Genomic DNA, 17,430 nt, shown 5'->3' on the forward strand with positions numbered 1-17,430 from the left:
ATGTCATCACAAGAATAAACATTCAAATTATTATATATAATAAGCAATTCTAAAGATGCTACAGTAATTAAAAACAATTTGTGTCTTTTCTTTTGAAATTACCTTTAAACTATAAAGTATTATCTTTAAATATATCTCAGTAAAAACAAATTTTAATCCTTTGAGGGTAAATTTGACTTTCGTCAAACAACCAAAAGTCAATAAAAATCAGATCTGGTGGTTCAGGTACACAGCCAAGCTGTGGATAGAACCAACTTTGTCCAAAATGAATTATGGGCAAAAGTAATTCATTCAAACTACTCTCAACAGTTACTGAATACCTATTATGTGACAGGCAGTGTACTGTGCTAGATATAGATGACTCATAAACACTTGGAGATTATAAACTAATGAGGAAAAGTATTAAACAACGAAACATACAGAAACAATTATAAACTGCAAAAAGTGCTATAAACAAAAACTGTGGTAAAAGAATAAAAATAATTTTGATTAGAAGAATTATGGTCAGAAAATGGAACTCTGAAAGCTGAAAACTAGTGCCATTTTAGCTAAGCAAGGGCTAGAGAAGTAGAACATTTCACAATTAATTAACATCAATGTAAGGCCTCAAAGCAAGGAAGGAGTGAAAATTGAGGGCAGTGACTTGTGTGGTTCATTACCTAGTGGATAATTCCCAAATCTTAAGAAACCTGTAATAACTTCTGGGTTGTCACTTCCAGGGTGTGTACAGAAGGTCCTCATTTTCTGAGGTGCCAAAATGTGAAGATACTTATTGATGCACTGACCACTTAAAGGTTTGTCTCCCATTCAAACCTACTTTCCACTCAACAGTGGTATCTGTCCCACACATGGATTTAAATTTTAAATATATTTGCAGTTATTGAAAATGACATTGAAGAACAGCTCACATCACAGTTAAAACCACTGGCAGATGAAAATCTGTACACATGAAGCCCATTAAAATTGAAGATAAAGTCATTAAGTATAATCATGTGATACTTGTTTCAAAAGAATGCTATGAAAAATCTAGCAGCACTATTTACAATAGCCAAGACAATGGAAACAACCCAAGTGTCCATCGACAGAGAATTGGTTTAAAAAGATGTGGTACATACACACACACAAAATGGAATATTACTCAGCCATAAAAAGACTGACATACTGCCATTTGCAGCAACATGGACGGACCTAAAGAATATCATACTAAGTGAAGTAAGTCATACAGAAAAAAACAAATACTATATGCTATCACTTATATGTGGAGTCTAAAAAACAATACAAGTTGATCTATATAAAACAGAAAAAAACTCACATAGAAAAGAAACTAATGTCTACCAACGGGAAAGGGGGTAAGTTAGGAGTATGGGACTAAAAGATGCAAACTACTATATATGTAAAACAGATAAGTAACAAGGATTTGCTATATAGCACAGGGAACTATTCAATATCTTGTAATAACCTATAATGAAAAATAATCTGAAAAAATATATATATAACTGAATCACTCTGCTGCACACTGGAAACTAACACAGTATTATAAATCAACTATAATAAAGCACTAAAGTCCTTGGGAAAACTACTAAATAATAAAAGTAGTTTTGCCATAATTTTCTTTACAGTCATGCTGGGAATGAACACTGTGAGGTAAATAGCATCATATAATTTTGTTGGAAAAATCAAAAGAAAAAAATCAATGTTTGAATAATTCTGTTAATTCTAAGAATTAGCATAAGAGTTGCACTGTAACTTTAATTTTGTTATATGTAAGAAATCGTTTTGCATAGCTTTCAGTTTCATATTTTAGAACTAAGATTTCTCTAATTTTTTTCAATTTATTTACTATGAAATTTCAGTCTTTAAAAGGTCTTTTTTCATAAACCAATTATCTTTAGATAAAAAACTCCATTTTGAATGACAGTTCTATTTGTGCATTCAAGTCTAGATATATTTACATTAAGATCAGTTACTTATTCACCATACCTTGTCTGTACTCTTTCCTCTGAACCTGTCCAATCCTGCTGCCAGAAGGGAATGGAGTTTTGGGTTTCCATATAATTTAACCACTTATAATCATGAGCTGACTATAATTTGGTCTGTTATTCTCAGGGCAGGAAATGACAGCCCAATTAAAAACTAAAAAACTTGAGTCTACTGTTCAGAACTCTTGCCTTCTTAAACATACCAAATTTAGAACAGATCCAGCCCTAAAGGGGTTCTTTTTCCACTGGAAACCAACTGAGCTATCCTCCTACAGTCAAGAATCACATTACGCTAAATTATCCTAAGCCTCCAAAAGCAGTTTAATGTTAATTACGACTGCATCTTTGTTGCAACAGTCCTTTCACAAGACTATATGATCAGTGTGATTTGAGGACCTCAAACTGTGAAACAAGAAGAGGCAAGTAAAGCAGTACCCCAAAAGAGATGGAGCCTAATTTTTAGTTTACAGCTCCAAAGACTTAATTTACTTGAATTCTAAACATGGCAATGAGCCTGAAAGAAATTACTGAAAGCTAGACAATTTATACTGTAAATAGGATAAACCCAAAATAGTACTTATTTGACACCACAATTTCTCCAAAGTCTATAGACATCCAAGGAAAAACATCAAAGAACATTTAATTCTTACTTCTCTAGCATCCATCACTGTCCCCACACCAACTGTTAGAGCCATAGTTGGCACTTTTGATAAATCTCCATCAAAATATTTAGCATTTGCCAAAATGGTGTCCATTGCTAGAGTCTTTACTCTTGTCCTTGATACTAAACTGGATCCTGGCTCATTGAAAGCAATATGACCATCTGGACCAATTCCTTTCAAAAGAAATACATATACACACACATATATACATAAGTAAATAAGGTTTCTCAAAGTTCAACATGATTTAAAGACCAAAGAAAGTCATAAACACGCTTACCTTTATTTGATAGCTGAATTTCTAATGCTGCAGTAAAAGATTTGTTCCTGTATTTGATTCAACAAGTATTTCAACATTTTCCATATGCTTAGCATTGAGCTAGCATGATTCTAACAGCAAAATTATCACTTTATAATAATAAAGCAATTTCACATGCATCCTCTCAACATATTTAACAATCTTGTGATATAATCAGATTAACCATATCTATTTACCTCACCTCCCTCCTTTTTTAAGCTCAAAAGGAAACTTTGATGCTAAAGGATAATATATGATTTGTTCAAGGTAATAATTTAGTAAATACTAAGACAAAACTCAAATCTAAATCTTCTGATTCCTAACCCAGTGGTCTTTATATTCACACTTTAACTTGCTTGGTTCTAGTCTAGATGGGGCAGTTAACTACTGGACCTCCCTGTAGTACAGTTTCCTCACTTATAAAAATGTTTAGATTGGACAAGATATTATCTAAGGCAGTAGTTTTCTTCAAACGTTTTTGACTGCAACCTACTGCAAGAAATACATTTGACACTGCAATCTAGTACACATATAAATACAATTAAAACAATAATTGCATGAAATAATACCCTTACGAGGAGCCATTCAAGCTTTTGATTACATTTTGTTTCATTAACAAAACGTACAAAGGGAAGTGGTGGATGTGACTGACCATATTGATTTCATGCCCTAATAATGTGTGACAACCATAAGTTGAAAACTCTGCTTTAAGGAGATTTACTGCCAGCTGAAATATTCTAGGACTGCCTCTAAAATATAGATAAGAATATGACATTTCTTATTTTAAGGAAATTGGAGGTAAATCTTTTCATAAAATCAAGAATCTTTCTATGGCATGAGTAAATCAAGTTTTATATACACGGACCCTACTTGCTAGTCAGATTTGTGGCAACTTCAATCAAAAAAATAAACCCACAAGTTCTCTGGGTCAAAATACCTGTTATACTTATATTCTGCATATTTAATGATATATAGGTGTATCTTATTGGCTCTTAACACACAATTCTAACAACTTTTTCCCAGGCTACAACAAAGTAAAATACGACAAAGAGTAACCTGGTTTTGAATGAAGAACTGAAAACCTTAGGACGCAAATATGAACTACCAAAGCACAATAATCTAGGAATTTTTAACAATATAGGATTAATTTTTAATCTAGTACATAAAGCCAGACCTATATGTGGTTAATATGTATGGTTTGTTTCCACTATTAAGTATATATATGCTTGTCTATTTTATTTTTTTTATTTTTTTTTGCTTGTCTATTTTAAATCACAGATATGCATCTCTCTCTAGATTTGTAAAACTGTTCTGCTTTTCCTCTTTATACATCTGCTTAAATATTTTTATTTATATTTCTCTATAGAGGAAAGGATGGAACCAGAAAAATAAGACTTCCAGAAAAAATAGGAGGTCCTCAAAGATCAGTATTAGTGGTCTCACCGGTGATTTGGGTCACACAAAAGTGTACAGCAAAGCTGAAATTATCAGGAATGGTTCATGATGGAAAAGGGTCAATACATTCCCTTACTATCAGTAACTATCAAAAGTTGAGCTTTTCCTGATATAAAATTATATTTTAAAAATGTTCAGAATGTTTTACAAAGCCTTATAAAATTTTCTTAAAAATAATCATGAACTCTAAACACCATGGTTAATTCTTATTCAGTCTTTAAGTGTAGACTAAGATATCAACAACTTTTTTTTTTTTAATTTATTTTATTTTTGGCTGCGTTGGGTCTTCGTTGCTGTGCATGGGCTTTCTCTAGTTGCGGCGAGTGGGGACTCTCTTCGCTGCGGTGCACAGGCTTCTCATTGTGGTGGCTTCTCTTGTTGCGGAGCACAGGCTCCAGGTGTGCGGGCTTCAGCAGTTGTGGTGTGCGGGCTCAGTAGTTGTGGCATGCAGGCTCCAGAGCACAGGCTCAGTAGTTATGGCACACGGGCTTAACTGCTCCACAGCATGTGGGATCTTCCCGGACCAGGGCTCGAACCCGTGTCCCCTGCATTGGCAGGCGGATTCTTAACCACTGCACCCCACGGGAGCCCGAGATATCAACACCTTTATGAAACATCCCTAAAACCTCTGAGTCTGGATTGTGTGTCTTTCCTGTGTCTATAGTTCTGTGGGCTAGAAGGTAAACTTCATGAGAGTAGACTTTCTCTTCTTCATAACTGTATCCTTACTATTTAGAACACATGACACACAGGAGGCCCTCAATAAATAATGGTTGAATAAATGAATGGATGGTTGGTATTCTTCAGAATGTTCAGTATAGTTTTTGCCCCCTTCTACCCTGCTCTGCTCCCCTCACAACAGGGGCTAGACCAATCATAACACCGTATATCTCATATCGTTTAGGCAAAACTGTTGTGATCTAAGGACAAGTACTTAGGCCAAGCTGAAACAATCAGAATTTCTCTCTATAAATCTGAAACTTGACCAGGAACACAGAAAGAAAGAAGGCATCTAGAGCTGAGGCATTTGATGACAGCACTGCAAGAGAGGATCAGGTGAGTCCCTGCTTCAGTTGATCTGAGGCTCCTGGTTCTTGTTCTTCTAAAGACTTGTTTTTTCCAACTCTGATATCAATTCTGTGAGTTACCCCAGAATTATTCCAATAAATTCACTTTTGGTCTCATTAGTAGACTACATTTACTTGCAAATCAAATAATCTAATCGTGTAACCAAAGTAGAGGGTTAAAAATTTCCCCAGTGTCTTATTTTTACCTTTTAAACACAAATTATCTTAAGATAATTTTAAAGTTAATAATGCTTTTAGAGTCTATAGATTTCCATGTTTGTGTACTTTATTGCTGGGTATGGATCAGGAATTGCATGATATACCTTATTCTTTCTCCCAACAATTCTGTCATCAGATGAAGAACTTCTGAGTATGTATTCCCTCCTTTCTCCTTTCTATAGAGGGAAGGGAACTCTTGCTCCATTTCCCAGTAGTGAGCAATGGTGGATTAATACTCTGGAGCTCTTCTCTGGTCTTACTATTTCCAATTCAGAGGGGAGGAGTAGGAAACCCCATTCTGGCCTCAAGCCCAACCTGCAATCTCTAATCCAACTTTACCTTTAATAAAGCTGATATTTTGATCCCATTTGGCTCAGTTCTTAGTGTTTTTATTAACCAAACCCTGGAACAAAAGAAGGGTAAGTGGTAAGACCCAGATACCAAGCCTCATCTTGAATATCCAATGATAACAACCTAGATCAACAAAGGTGAAGAATCAAATGAGATTCTTTCATGAGACAGATCCAATAATAGGGTATCCCAAACAGGGAAAAGTTCAAAGAAAATGTAATAAGCCAACCCTCCGTTCCCTATACACACTTATATGTCCCTTGGATAATAAATATAAACTGTCAGACCCTGGATTACCCCACGACTACAATGAAGGTGTTAATGGAAGAGGAAAGGAAATCCTGTTAAATTTTTTTGCAAGGGGAGAACTACAGGAAATTTAAGACAAAAATTGGTTAAAAAACAAAATAAAGTTCTTTTTAGTAGTAAGAGTCAGTGATAAACATAAATAATTATGATTATGCTCCATTAATTTCAAAGGTAGAACTAAGGTGGGTTATTGTGAGGAAATGCACTGAAAAACTTTAGCTACAAAGAAACAAGAAGTGGCTTAAAGCTATGGGGAAAGAAGAAAGTTTACTATAAATCTCTGAAAAGAGAGATTAAACCTTAAACATTACATTAAGCTAAAATATTTTCTGGAAAGTAGGCAAAAGGACAAAATGGAGTTAAAGAGTTCTTATCAGTTTTTTTTCCCCCAAGTAAGTTCTACTTCCTGGCATTGAGACCCCAAGGGATTTGTCACAAGAATCCTTATGTAAGGTCAATAAATTAACAGGAAAAACTAAGTCCTCACATAAAGAAGTAAAAAAATACTATTTATGTTATCCATTCAGCCATTTTTAATACTAAAGTTTTAATAATTGCCATATCTTTTTGTATAATGGTAAATGAGTGAGAATATTTCTTGATATAACTAAGATAAACAGTTTAGGTATATTATTTTACAGTAATTCTACTTGATTTTGGTAGAGTTTAGAAAATCTAAAGAATGCATGGGTAGCGCACTCCTTAAACATTTTCAAATATCTACTGCCTTGGCCTTGATATTGGTAGGCGCAAACGGTAATTATCTCAGAATTGAGCAATACGGACAAAACTGGAATGCAAATGTTTTCCAGGAATAGTGAAGTAATATTAGCAAGTTTTATTTAAAAAATAGATATTTTCTATTTTGAAAAGCAAACTAGTCTAACTTGGATTCTTTCTCAGATAAAAAAACCATCCTGTCTATTTAAGAAAGTAATTGATATTAGTTCTGCTAGGTAGAGATAACAATTTCCTCAGAGAAAAACTTCAGTCTTGCTGGATAGCCTTAGAGGTAAATCAATAAAAGAGCAGGACATTCAATGAACTAAGGAAAAATTACTTCAGAAACTACACCTCAAAGACAGAGTGGAGTAACACTTAATGGATTACCAACTACATACCAAGCACTGCACAAGGCATTTTATACATGTTATAATGTGGTTAATTCTCATCAATTCTGAAATGGTTAATATAATCCTGTTTTACAAATAACTTAATTATATTGAATTAGTATACTGAACTAATTTACTGAAATCAATAAATTTCCTAAGATCTCACAGATAATAAGTGGCCAAAACAGATGCTAATTTTTGTCTGATGATAAAACACAATTTTCTCCAAAGGCAACCAAACCCCTCAACAATACGTGGCCACCTCAACCATAAATTAACCTTAGTACACAGGTCTACTGAAAATCTAATTCATATAATTTTGAGCAGTCTTCTAATAAATTAATTATAAGATATACCTAGATCTAATGGATATATCTATCTCTATATCTAATGTTAATTTAGAGCCTTAGTATGTTTAGTTGAATACTAAAGAATCTGGCAAAAAAAACAATTTTGGTTTCAGTTTAGATGATGTACTATTCATATGCTTCATACTGATGGCAGAAAACCGTATTGTCATTACAAAGGAAGAGATTCTTTCACCTCTTCAATGGTAGATCATGAACACACAATATACATACACATATGTATGTTTGTGTGTGCACATATATATATAAATTTCAAGTGGAATTTAGTTAAACACTTACTTTAGAGTTTATTAAGACAATTATACAGCTTAATTCATATTAACTAAAGGCTGATGATAAAAATCTTACATTCTTAACTCATTTCTTAGTAAAATGAAGCAATTTGAATGATCAGTAGAGAAATGTTAAAATCCACCTGTTCCACATGCAAACTGAATCAGAGATTTAACACTGTAATTTGATAAGAAAGCTGGGTTGGGGTTTTAAAGAAACAGTAAAAGAATAAGAGTATCATTGAGGAAAAGAAATTTATCACTCGTTTTCTAAGATGTGGTAAACTATCAGTTCTAAAGAGGTAATTAGGCAGGGATTAGGACCTATTTCTCAAGCCATAATTTAAACAATCCCCACTTGCAACATTAAGATTATTTTTTGATGAAAATAAAGTAAAATAAAAATCAATAGCTTAATAAATGGGTATTACAGACAGTCACAGATGTTCTTTACATTACACGAAGGTAAGTTTGGGTTTTTTTTTAAAGCACCTAATCCAAATATTAATAAATGATTAATGACAAAATGTTTTACGTACCTCCAACAAAAAGATCAATTCCTCCAGCTTCTTTTATTTTCTTTTCAAATGCATCACATTCTGCTTGTAAATCTGTAGCATTCCCATCAAGGATATGAGCATTATTAGGATCTATATCAATATGCTTAAAAAAGTTATTCCACATATAAGAATGGTAGCTTTCAGGATGATTTCTGGGAAGTCCTAAATACAAAGTTAATAAATAAAAATGTAACTATTTCCAGAAATAAATCTAAAGTTTACTTTTCTGATTAAGCCATAAATGCTATTTAAAATATGTAACATTTCTATACCATATTCAATTTAAAAGCATTTTTATATGGAATATATGCTTATTATGTGCCAGGCATTATTTTAATCACTGTACATGTACATATTAACTCAATTAATGTGTACAATGTCTATGGAAATAACTATTATCAATCTCACTTTATAGATGAACAGAAACACATTAAAGTAACTTTCCCAGGGTCACAGAGCTCACAGAGGGACTGGAGCACAGAAGTCTAGTTCATGTGCCTGTAATCACTATATTCCCCTTCTCAAATACAAAATTTTAACCAATAAAACTGATTTATATGTTAAATCCAACATAAATTAAATGGCCACACAACTGAGATCTTGATCTACGTTCTTCCTCTGTTATTCCTATTTACATGCAAGGTATACTAAATTACAACAGTTCTTTGACAATGACTCAGGCTACCGTTAAAAATGTGTACCTATAAAATTTAAATTTTAAGAGTTTATATGTATCACTGATCTTTCTAGTTAAGCAAGGTCACAATAAATTATAAAAGCTTCAAGGCTACAAATATAAGTAGCCTTATATTTAAAAAATATTTTACTAATTACTTTTACATACATATTAATTAATTTATCCCCACAACAACACTGGTTTTAACTTTGCCTTAAGAAAAAAAGAAAAAGAGAAAAAGAGAGAATGAGAAATGTGAATGAATTGGCTCAAAGTCGATGGAGCCAGGACTGGTAAATGGCATAGCTGAAGACGAATGCAAATCTTCTGATTTCTAGTCTCACGGTCCTTCTGTCATGCCGTCACTACAAAAATAGTTTTTTTTATATAAACTCCCAACCCCACTGCAAGGTAATACATTATACTCTAGAAATATATTCATATTACATTCAAAACAAATTTAAATAATGTTAATATTCTCAATATATTTATTTTATTTAAAATATAACATGTCCAAATAATATATTCAAATAATATAACTTACCTACATATTCATCCATGTTAAAGGTCTTCACATATTTAAAAGAAAGGTCTCCATTCTTGTGATATTCTATTAGTTTTTTATAACATCCTAAAGGTGTACTCCCTAAAACAGATAAAGATTCCATTTTCTAACATAACTTGAAAAGCTAATTAAAAAAAAAGTTTTTATTAACCTTATTCTCTTCTTACTTAATGGTATTTTATATTTCTAATTTATTAGGCAAACAATTATTAATTTAAATACACATTCAATTAACAAATATATGTTGAATTAGTCTCTCTATAAGGTAACCTAATATTTTAGTAAACTAGAATTTGCTGAATAAAGCTGGGAATCTGTCAGCAGAAATTATAGCTTGGAAAATTATTCTGTGTCTTTGGATATTTGGAATTAATGGTGTATATTCCAGGATTAGAAACTTCTAGAGAGCACATGTGAATTAGAAGAAAAATGAACGTCCCACCTTTAGAGAAAAAGCTATTTAGAGAGGGATTTGTAGCATAAATGATATACAAATAGGTCAAGTATTGACCATTCAATGAAATCAAAAGGGAAACCAGAGCTGAATTTAAACACTGCCTCTACTTTCAAAATAGAAAGTGGCAAGGATTGAGTGAGGAGGTTTATCCTTTAAGTTTTTAACTGGAGCTCCTGTTTCTCATTTTGTGTTATTTTCAGCATACATCAGCTAAAATGTATAAAGTAAAATGATTTCTAGGAAATGGGATCTTGGCTTTGGATACTTCATCTGAGTTCTTAACGTTATTGTTTTATAAATGTGATTCTTTTATGTTTTATAAAATTAAGATCTGCTTGATAGTGCTCCATGAAACGACAAAATAAAGATAAATGAATTTAGCTACTTGAGGATGGCCTCCCTTTGTTTTTTAAATTTGCTGTATTTTTTTCATTTTAACTGCAACTTCGAAGACTAGATTGACTACATTCTTACATCAAGCAACCTGGCCCACACAATCCTGGTCAGAGTATTGGTTTCTAGTCCACCCACCATCACAAAACAAAATAAAACACCCAAACACAAAATTTCTATTCAAGAGGCAGGGAGAAGTATGGCAGAACTAAGCAGTATCTGGCAAAAAAAAAAAACACCAGAAAAACAAAGAAAACAATAAATACAAAAAAAATCTAGAGTAGTAAAAAGACTGACTCTCATTTAAGATGACAGAATAATAGAAGTGGCTAAATATCACACAGACAAGTTCACAGAACAGAAGACTAATAGGTTTTCTTAAAGTTAAGCACACATATTGTTTTAAATTGTCATTAATAATTTAAAATGTATGTGGTCAAACTTTACAATTCCTTCTCAAAGAACTACAGCCCACTAACATGAAACCTGGATAAAAGATGGATAAGTATGCTCTTCTTTCTCCTTTTCTAGAAGCATAACAAATTTTCTGTGTGTATCTTTCAGTGTCAAGAGAATAGTTATAGGACTCCCTCCGTAATTTAAGGACATATGAATAAAAAAAGAAGTTGTCACAGTAGTGATAAAAAACACATTCATTTTCTACTTTTTAATCAAAGCGGCTGAATAGAAAAAAAAAACAATGGAAGATACGGTACAGGGTGAACTGGTAAAAGAAACTTCATTTTAATATATTTGCTTTGCAATACTCATTTACTAACATAACTAATTTAGCAAGTACTTACTATGATTCAGATAAAACAAAGATTATGACTGTTTCTACCCTAAAAGAACTCACAGAATACGGATAGACAAGTACAAAGTAACTATAACACAAGGAAAAATATAAATAAACTATAAGAAGTCTGGAGCAGTATAGTGAATCAAAGAAGAAAACACTATAGTCTTGCTCGTTGGAGGAAGTATGAAAGATGGCATTTAACTGATTCTTTGAAGAAGTGAAATTCCCGTAATCAAAGAATGGGTTAAGTTGTAATTGAAAATAGAAAAAAGATGGGGGAGGAGGTTCAGAGATGACACTTGTATGCCTACCATATGCTAGATGCTATGCTGGTGTTTCATACATTAGCTAATGTAAATCTCACAAGTTTGGGAAACTGGCATTATCTTTCCCATTTTGAAGGTGGAAGAATTGGGGTAAAAAAATTAAGGAATGTGCCAAATATCACACACACGGCAGTGAAGGCAGATATTCAAGAGATTCTGCCTGGTTCCAGAGCTCATAAAGTTCTTATTATACAGTATGCTAGCAACATGAGTGAAAGTAAAGCCAGCAAGTTCAGGCCTGTTCTTTGAACTACAAGCAGTGTAACCTGCCTATCCTGTTTCAGTGTAGAGGAATAGTGGGAATAAGTCTGGGAGTCAGGTTGGGCCCACAGCATGCAGGCCCTTAAATGTCAAGCTTGTCAACATTACTTCAATAAATATATTACTGAACAGGGCTTCCCTGGTGGTGCAGTGGTTAAGAATCTGCCTGCCAATGCAGGGGACACGGGTTCGAGCCACGGTCCGGGAAGATCCCACATGCCGCGGAGCAACTAAGCCCGTGCGCCACAACTACTGAGCCTGCGCTCTAAAGCCCGCGAGCCACAACTACTGAAGCCTGCGCACCTAGAGCCCGTGCTCTGCAACAACAGAAGCAGTGATAAGCCTGCACACCACAACCAAGAGTAGCCCCCGCTCGTCACGACTAGAGAAAGCCCACACGCAGCAGCGAAGACCCAACACAGCCAAAAATAAATAAATAAAGTAAATTTAAAAAAAAAAGATACATACGGAACAGATATTCCCCAGAATTGTGCTTGGTGGGGCGTAATTACAACATAGCATGTTGTTTACAGAAATGTATGTTCAAATTTCAAAAGCACGGGGTGGGGGAAGGTAAGGATGGGGTATGATTAACACTGTCATCGGTCAATGAAGGAGAAAAGTAGAAAACGTTAACAAAGGTTTTCCAGAGATATACCCTTGGCAGATGTATTATTAGGCAGTAATACTATCCAAAATAAAGCAGAAGAATTGTATATCAAAATACAAAAAAACATGTTTAGCACCGCTGGCGTTTATGGCTCTGAAGCCTTTCTGCTGCCATACTCAAATTACTGTTTATTTCTTCATAATTAAGACAAAGTGATTAAGGCGGCTAGTCTGAGCATGGCCCAGGTTTACAGAAGGCAAACTGATACAGAGGCCATGTTCAACGACTGGGGCTCACATATCAGAACTGTGGGTGCTGAGGGGCCCATTTCTGGTGTGCACAATTTAAAAAAATTCCTCTTTGCCATTCTTACCAACACCTACTGCCATGGACCGAAAAACAAAAAGCAAAACAACAAACAAACAAAAAAATCAACTTGGTGAGCTAACAGTATCTTTCATGGAAATTATGCAAGTGAAAAACAATTATGATTGTAGCTTTTCTATAGTTGACATGTATGGGGGGAGGAGCAAGAGGAAAAAATACTGTTTAAATAAAACACACTTATGAGAACGTTAAATTTACATAGTGTTTACAGTATACAAGGGACTTGCTCTTATTTGAGCTTCAAAACAGCATTGTAAGCTATTAATTTCCTTACCTTCTTAAAAGTAAGGAAAACAAGATTATGGTGTAGAATAAATGCCCTTCAGTCACCAAGAAAGTAGCAGCTCTGATTCCAGGTCCAATACTCTTTCCTATGTAAGTCAACAATATCAAGTAAAGTACCATGTATCAGTGGCACTACTTGGTTATTTTTTAAGAAAAGCCTTAACAGAGAACTAAATCCAATAAAGTGTATAATTAATGCTTATGTTCATTCTGTCATGAAGACATACCCGTCTTCAATTTTTCACCTGTAATACTTCTAAAATAGAAAATAATCACAGAAATAGCAAAGGGCTAATAAGATAATATGAGGCATATGAGGTAAAATTAAGAGGCAGTAGTACGTATTTTAGGTAGCTCTTAATGATCAATGAGAAGGCTAATCTCCCAAGAAATTGCATGAATAGTGAAAGCAACATCCCTAAATACAAACAAAAGACTACTAGAAAAAGGTACAAAAAATATCATGACCATGACCTGAGCTATATTTCCTTTTCCATTCTGGAGTGGTAGGTGAGACAGAATTTTAACAAATAGTAATGAAACTTAGATACCAGATATGTCTGTATCTATATATTTGACTTTATATCCTAATATGTTAAATCAGTGATATGACAAGAAATAAACAGGAAACATATTTTACTAAGAAAAAGCCTTCAATCCCACAACCTTGAGTACCTAATATGGAAAAAAATGGTGCATTACCTGTTGGCAAACCCAGTGTAAAATATCTGTCCTGTCCAGGTCTGAATTGAATGATGCGATTACAGATGTATTTGGCTGCCCATTCACTAGCCAAGTCATAGTTATCAAGAATTACAAGTCTCATTATAGTGATGCACAGCTTCCAGGACAATAAGTTCAAACCTGAGAAAATTCCATTGTAGAGCACTTTAAGTAATTTACAGTCAAACAGAAGTAAAATACATTGATGACTTTAAAAAGGCCAGTACTTAAGAAAGACATGCATGTATACAAATACAATCTGTACTTTTAAAATAGTAATAATGGCTGTTCTCTTTTGAACAAACTTTGAGTTCTGGGCAGTGGGCTAGGTCATTTAAGTACAAATATTAATTCTTACAACAACCTTCTGAAGTACACACAACATCCAGTTTTAGATGAGTAGAGGGACTGACACAATTTGACTGAGTTCACACAGTTACTAAATGACAAAGCTGAAATTTATATCAAGGCAAATTTACCATAAAGACATCACACTGCACTATCTCTACAGGTATACTATATAAAGCAACATAAAACAAATCTAAAGGCAAACAAAGCAGCACTCATTTATTGATTGCAAATTAATGGTAGTTATGATTACTCAGCACCTTTTGGGTTACTTACTAAAATCCAGAACTCTCCCTATGAATGATGTAATAACCAAACCTCCCTTCTGTATAAAAGTGATACCTGCACTTTAAAAAATTTCAATCAATACAGAAAGATACAAAGAAGTTAAAAAAAAAAAAATCGGCCCAAATCCTGCCACTCTGAAATAATGCTCATTACTATTTGGTATACATCATTCCAGGTATCTATCTAATGCACACATATAAACAGGATGTATAGAAATAATTTCTAATAGGATCATACTAGACATGCTATTTTTAACAAAAAGCATAACGAATTGAATTCTTTCTGCATTAAACCGAAGCAAAAGAAAATAAAGTGAACTAAAGAAACTGCTGATCTCTGGGGGAAAAAAAAATCTTCACAAAAAGAAATTTCAGTTCCTAAAAGAATACTCTAACGTTAAGAAAAAATATTATACAAATATTAAGAGATCAGCATGATTTAAAAACTGTATGATTCCATTTTAGACAACGTGGATTGACCTACTACCATGAAAGATGTGAAAATTGCATTCTTACACTTCCTCCCACCCCGATTTCTGAAAGATGTTATTACAGAAGATTTATAACATTTACAATGTATTCTACAACCGTAATTCCCAGATTTTAATTCTTAGCTTTATATTTAAATGGATTTGTTACCCACACCAATCCTTTCACAAATGGTTTCAGCAGTCCTGAATTCTGTACCCACAAACCATACATACAGAAGTCAAAATCTTTACATTAGTGGGAGTAGGAGGTCTTATTACAATGAAAACACTGAATCTAAATATGTCCTTAAGAACATGATGATTTAGATTCTGGCATAACAAAAACTTACAATCACCATGATCTAGAGTTATGGCACAATAACAAGAGATAAATATCATTTACAGACAATAATTTACACAGTAAGTCAATGAATTCAGTCCAACAGATGGACTTGGCCTCCATTTAAATTCATTAATAATCTAATGGCAGAAACAATTTCAAAGTTACACCAAAGAATCAGAAACATTTCCTGGCTGTTTTAACCATCAAGAGATATACTTATCTCTAATAAGAGTATTCAGCAAAATGACTACTGATAAAAAGAGGAAAAAAAAAAAAACAACCTGTCAGGTGAGGAGGGGGAATGGCATTAGAGCTTTCCAAGTGTCTTCTGTGTTTTGGGGCATGCTATTTCTTTTTTCAGTTCAACACTTGTGAGGGAGTGCCTATTCAATGCCAAGCACTAAGCTCTGTAGACACAAAAATGACAAAGATAAGGATCCTACTATCAAAGGGCTTAGACTCACTTAATAGTCTCTGGGGAAGAACTTATCCTCATTTTTCAGATAAAGAAAACTGCAATTCACAAGTTTATTACTGAAGTTATAAAGCTATTAAGTGGTGGAGGGTCTATCTGACTGAAAGATACATGCTTCCCAAAAGTGCCTTATACGGAAGAATTACTTAGGATGCCTGTTAAAAAGATTCCCCAGACCTTTCCCTGGACATGGTGTCTCAAAAGATATGAAATGGGGTCCACAGAATCTGCACTTTTACAAATATCACAGGTGATTCTTACAATCAGGATAAATTTGGAAAATAACATCATACATGATGAATTCATTGCACAGAGGTTCAAGTAAGCCTCTCAGACCAAGTACAGGCACGTTTTGCTCTCTTAAACTCTTCCACAAGTCCACAGCTCAGTTCCAAAAGTCCCAAATGAATCACCTCACCCAGAGAAAAGTAGAATGCTACATGTGTTCAGATTTTTAAATGTGTCTTTTTCCAGTTTTTGCCAATCCTCACACATCTGAACTGCTGCTGCGGTCGACCATTCTCTGACATCTTAACCCGATAACACTCAAAAAATGACACAGCACCACCCCTGCCCTCATCTTCCTCTAGTGCTGATTCATTTTAGGTGTGCGTCCCTTGGACAAAGAGCTGCCAAACACAAACCTCAGAACTTTAAAGCTGGATGGGAACTTCTAGACGACTTGGGTTACACAGCTATTTTAGAATCTGTACTAGAATCTGGAATCTAGGCTTCCACAATCCCTGCTCTGCGCTTTTTCCCTACAACACACTACACCTGACCTCAAAAGATTCCTGAAGCCCGACCAGGAAGGGGGCTCTCAGAGCAGGGGTCCAGGTCAGGGTCCCGACGAGGGGCGAGAAGCAGCAGAGAAGGCTGTGGCCCCTGCCCGGAAGGCTAGGGCTGCAAACTCACCTCACCTGCCTAGCCGCTGGGCCCGTCTCTCCGCAAACCCTAACGAATGCAAATGGGGCCCGCCAAGGAGCAGGAGCCAGGGAAGCCCTGTCCCGAAAAGGACGACCAGTCAAGTTGGAGGGGAACAAAGCTGGGGACACCACGGCCCCCGCCTCGAGGCTCCCGGGACCCCCATCCGCCCCGCGTCCCCGTCTCCGCATGGACCCCACCGGTGGATGCAACGACCAGCCGGGTCCCCACCCGACTCCCCTTCCTGGTCCTTCCCGTGGACTCACCTGCGGACCCACCGGCTCTTCCGACGCTGGAACAGCGGGAACACCCTTCACTCAGCCCGGAGAAACACCAGCCGGCGGGAGGAGCGTGAAGCCTAAGGACCCGGATGTAAACCTAGGCGCTGATGGGAAGGCGGAGTGGCCTGTGGGTGCTGCGCATGCGCGCTGGTGCTGCGCATGCGCGTGCCT

General features: G+C 35.0%; 1 protein-coding gene across 1 annotated transcript in view; it reads right to left on the reverse strand.

The window, feature by feature from the left end:
* Window positions 1-17,351, reverse strand: part of GNPDA2 (glucosamine-6-phosphate deaminase 2) — a 27,505-nt gene extending 10,154 nt beyond the window's left edge. Inside the window, 5 exon segments of the mRNA XM_082640240.1 lie at window positions 2,630-2,814; window positions 8,629-8,811; window positions 9,870-9,971; window positions 14,111-14,272; window positions 17,245-17,351. Coding sequence (XP_082496366.1) covers window positions 2,630-2,814; window positions 8,629-8,811; window positions 9,870-9,971; window positions 14,111-14,234 — 594 coding nt within the window. The 5' untranslated portion in view covers window positions 14,235-14,272; window positions 17,245-17,351.
* Window positions 17,352-17,430: the final 79 nt, after the last annotated feature.

This window comes from Mesoplodon mirus, assembly GCF_964341445.2.
Source record: "Mesoplodon mirus genome assembly, chromosome: 2".
In the NCBI taxonomy this organism is placed as follows: Eukaryota; Metazoa; Chordata; class Mammalia; order Artiodactyla; family Ziphiidae; genus Mesoplodon; species Mesoplodon mirus.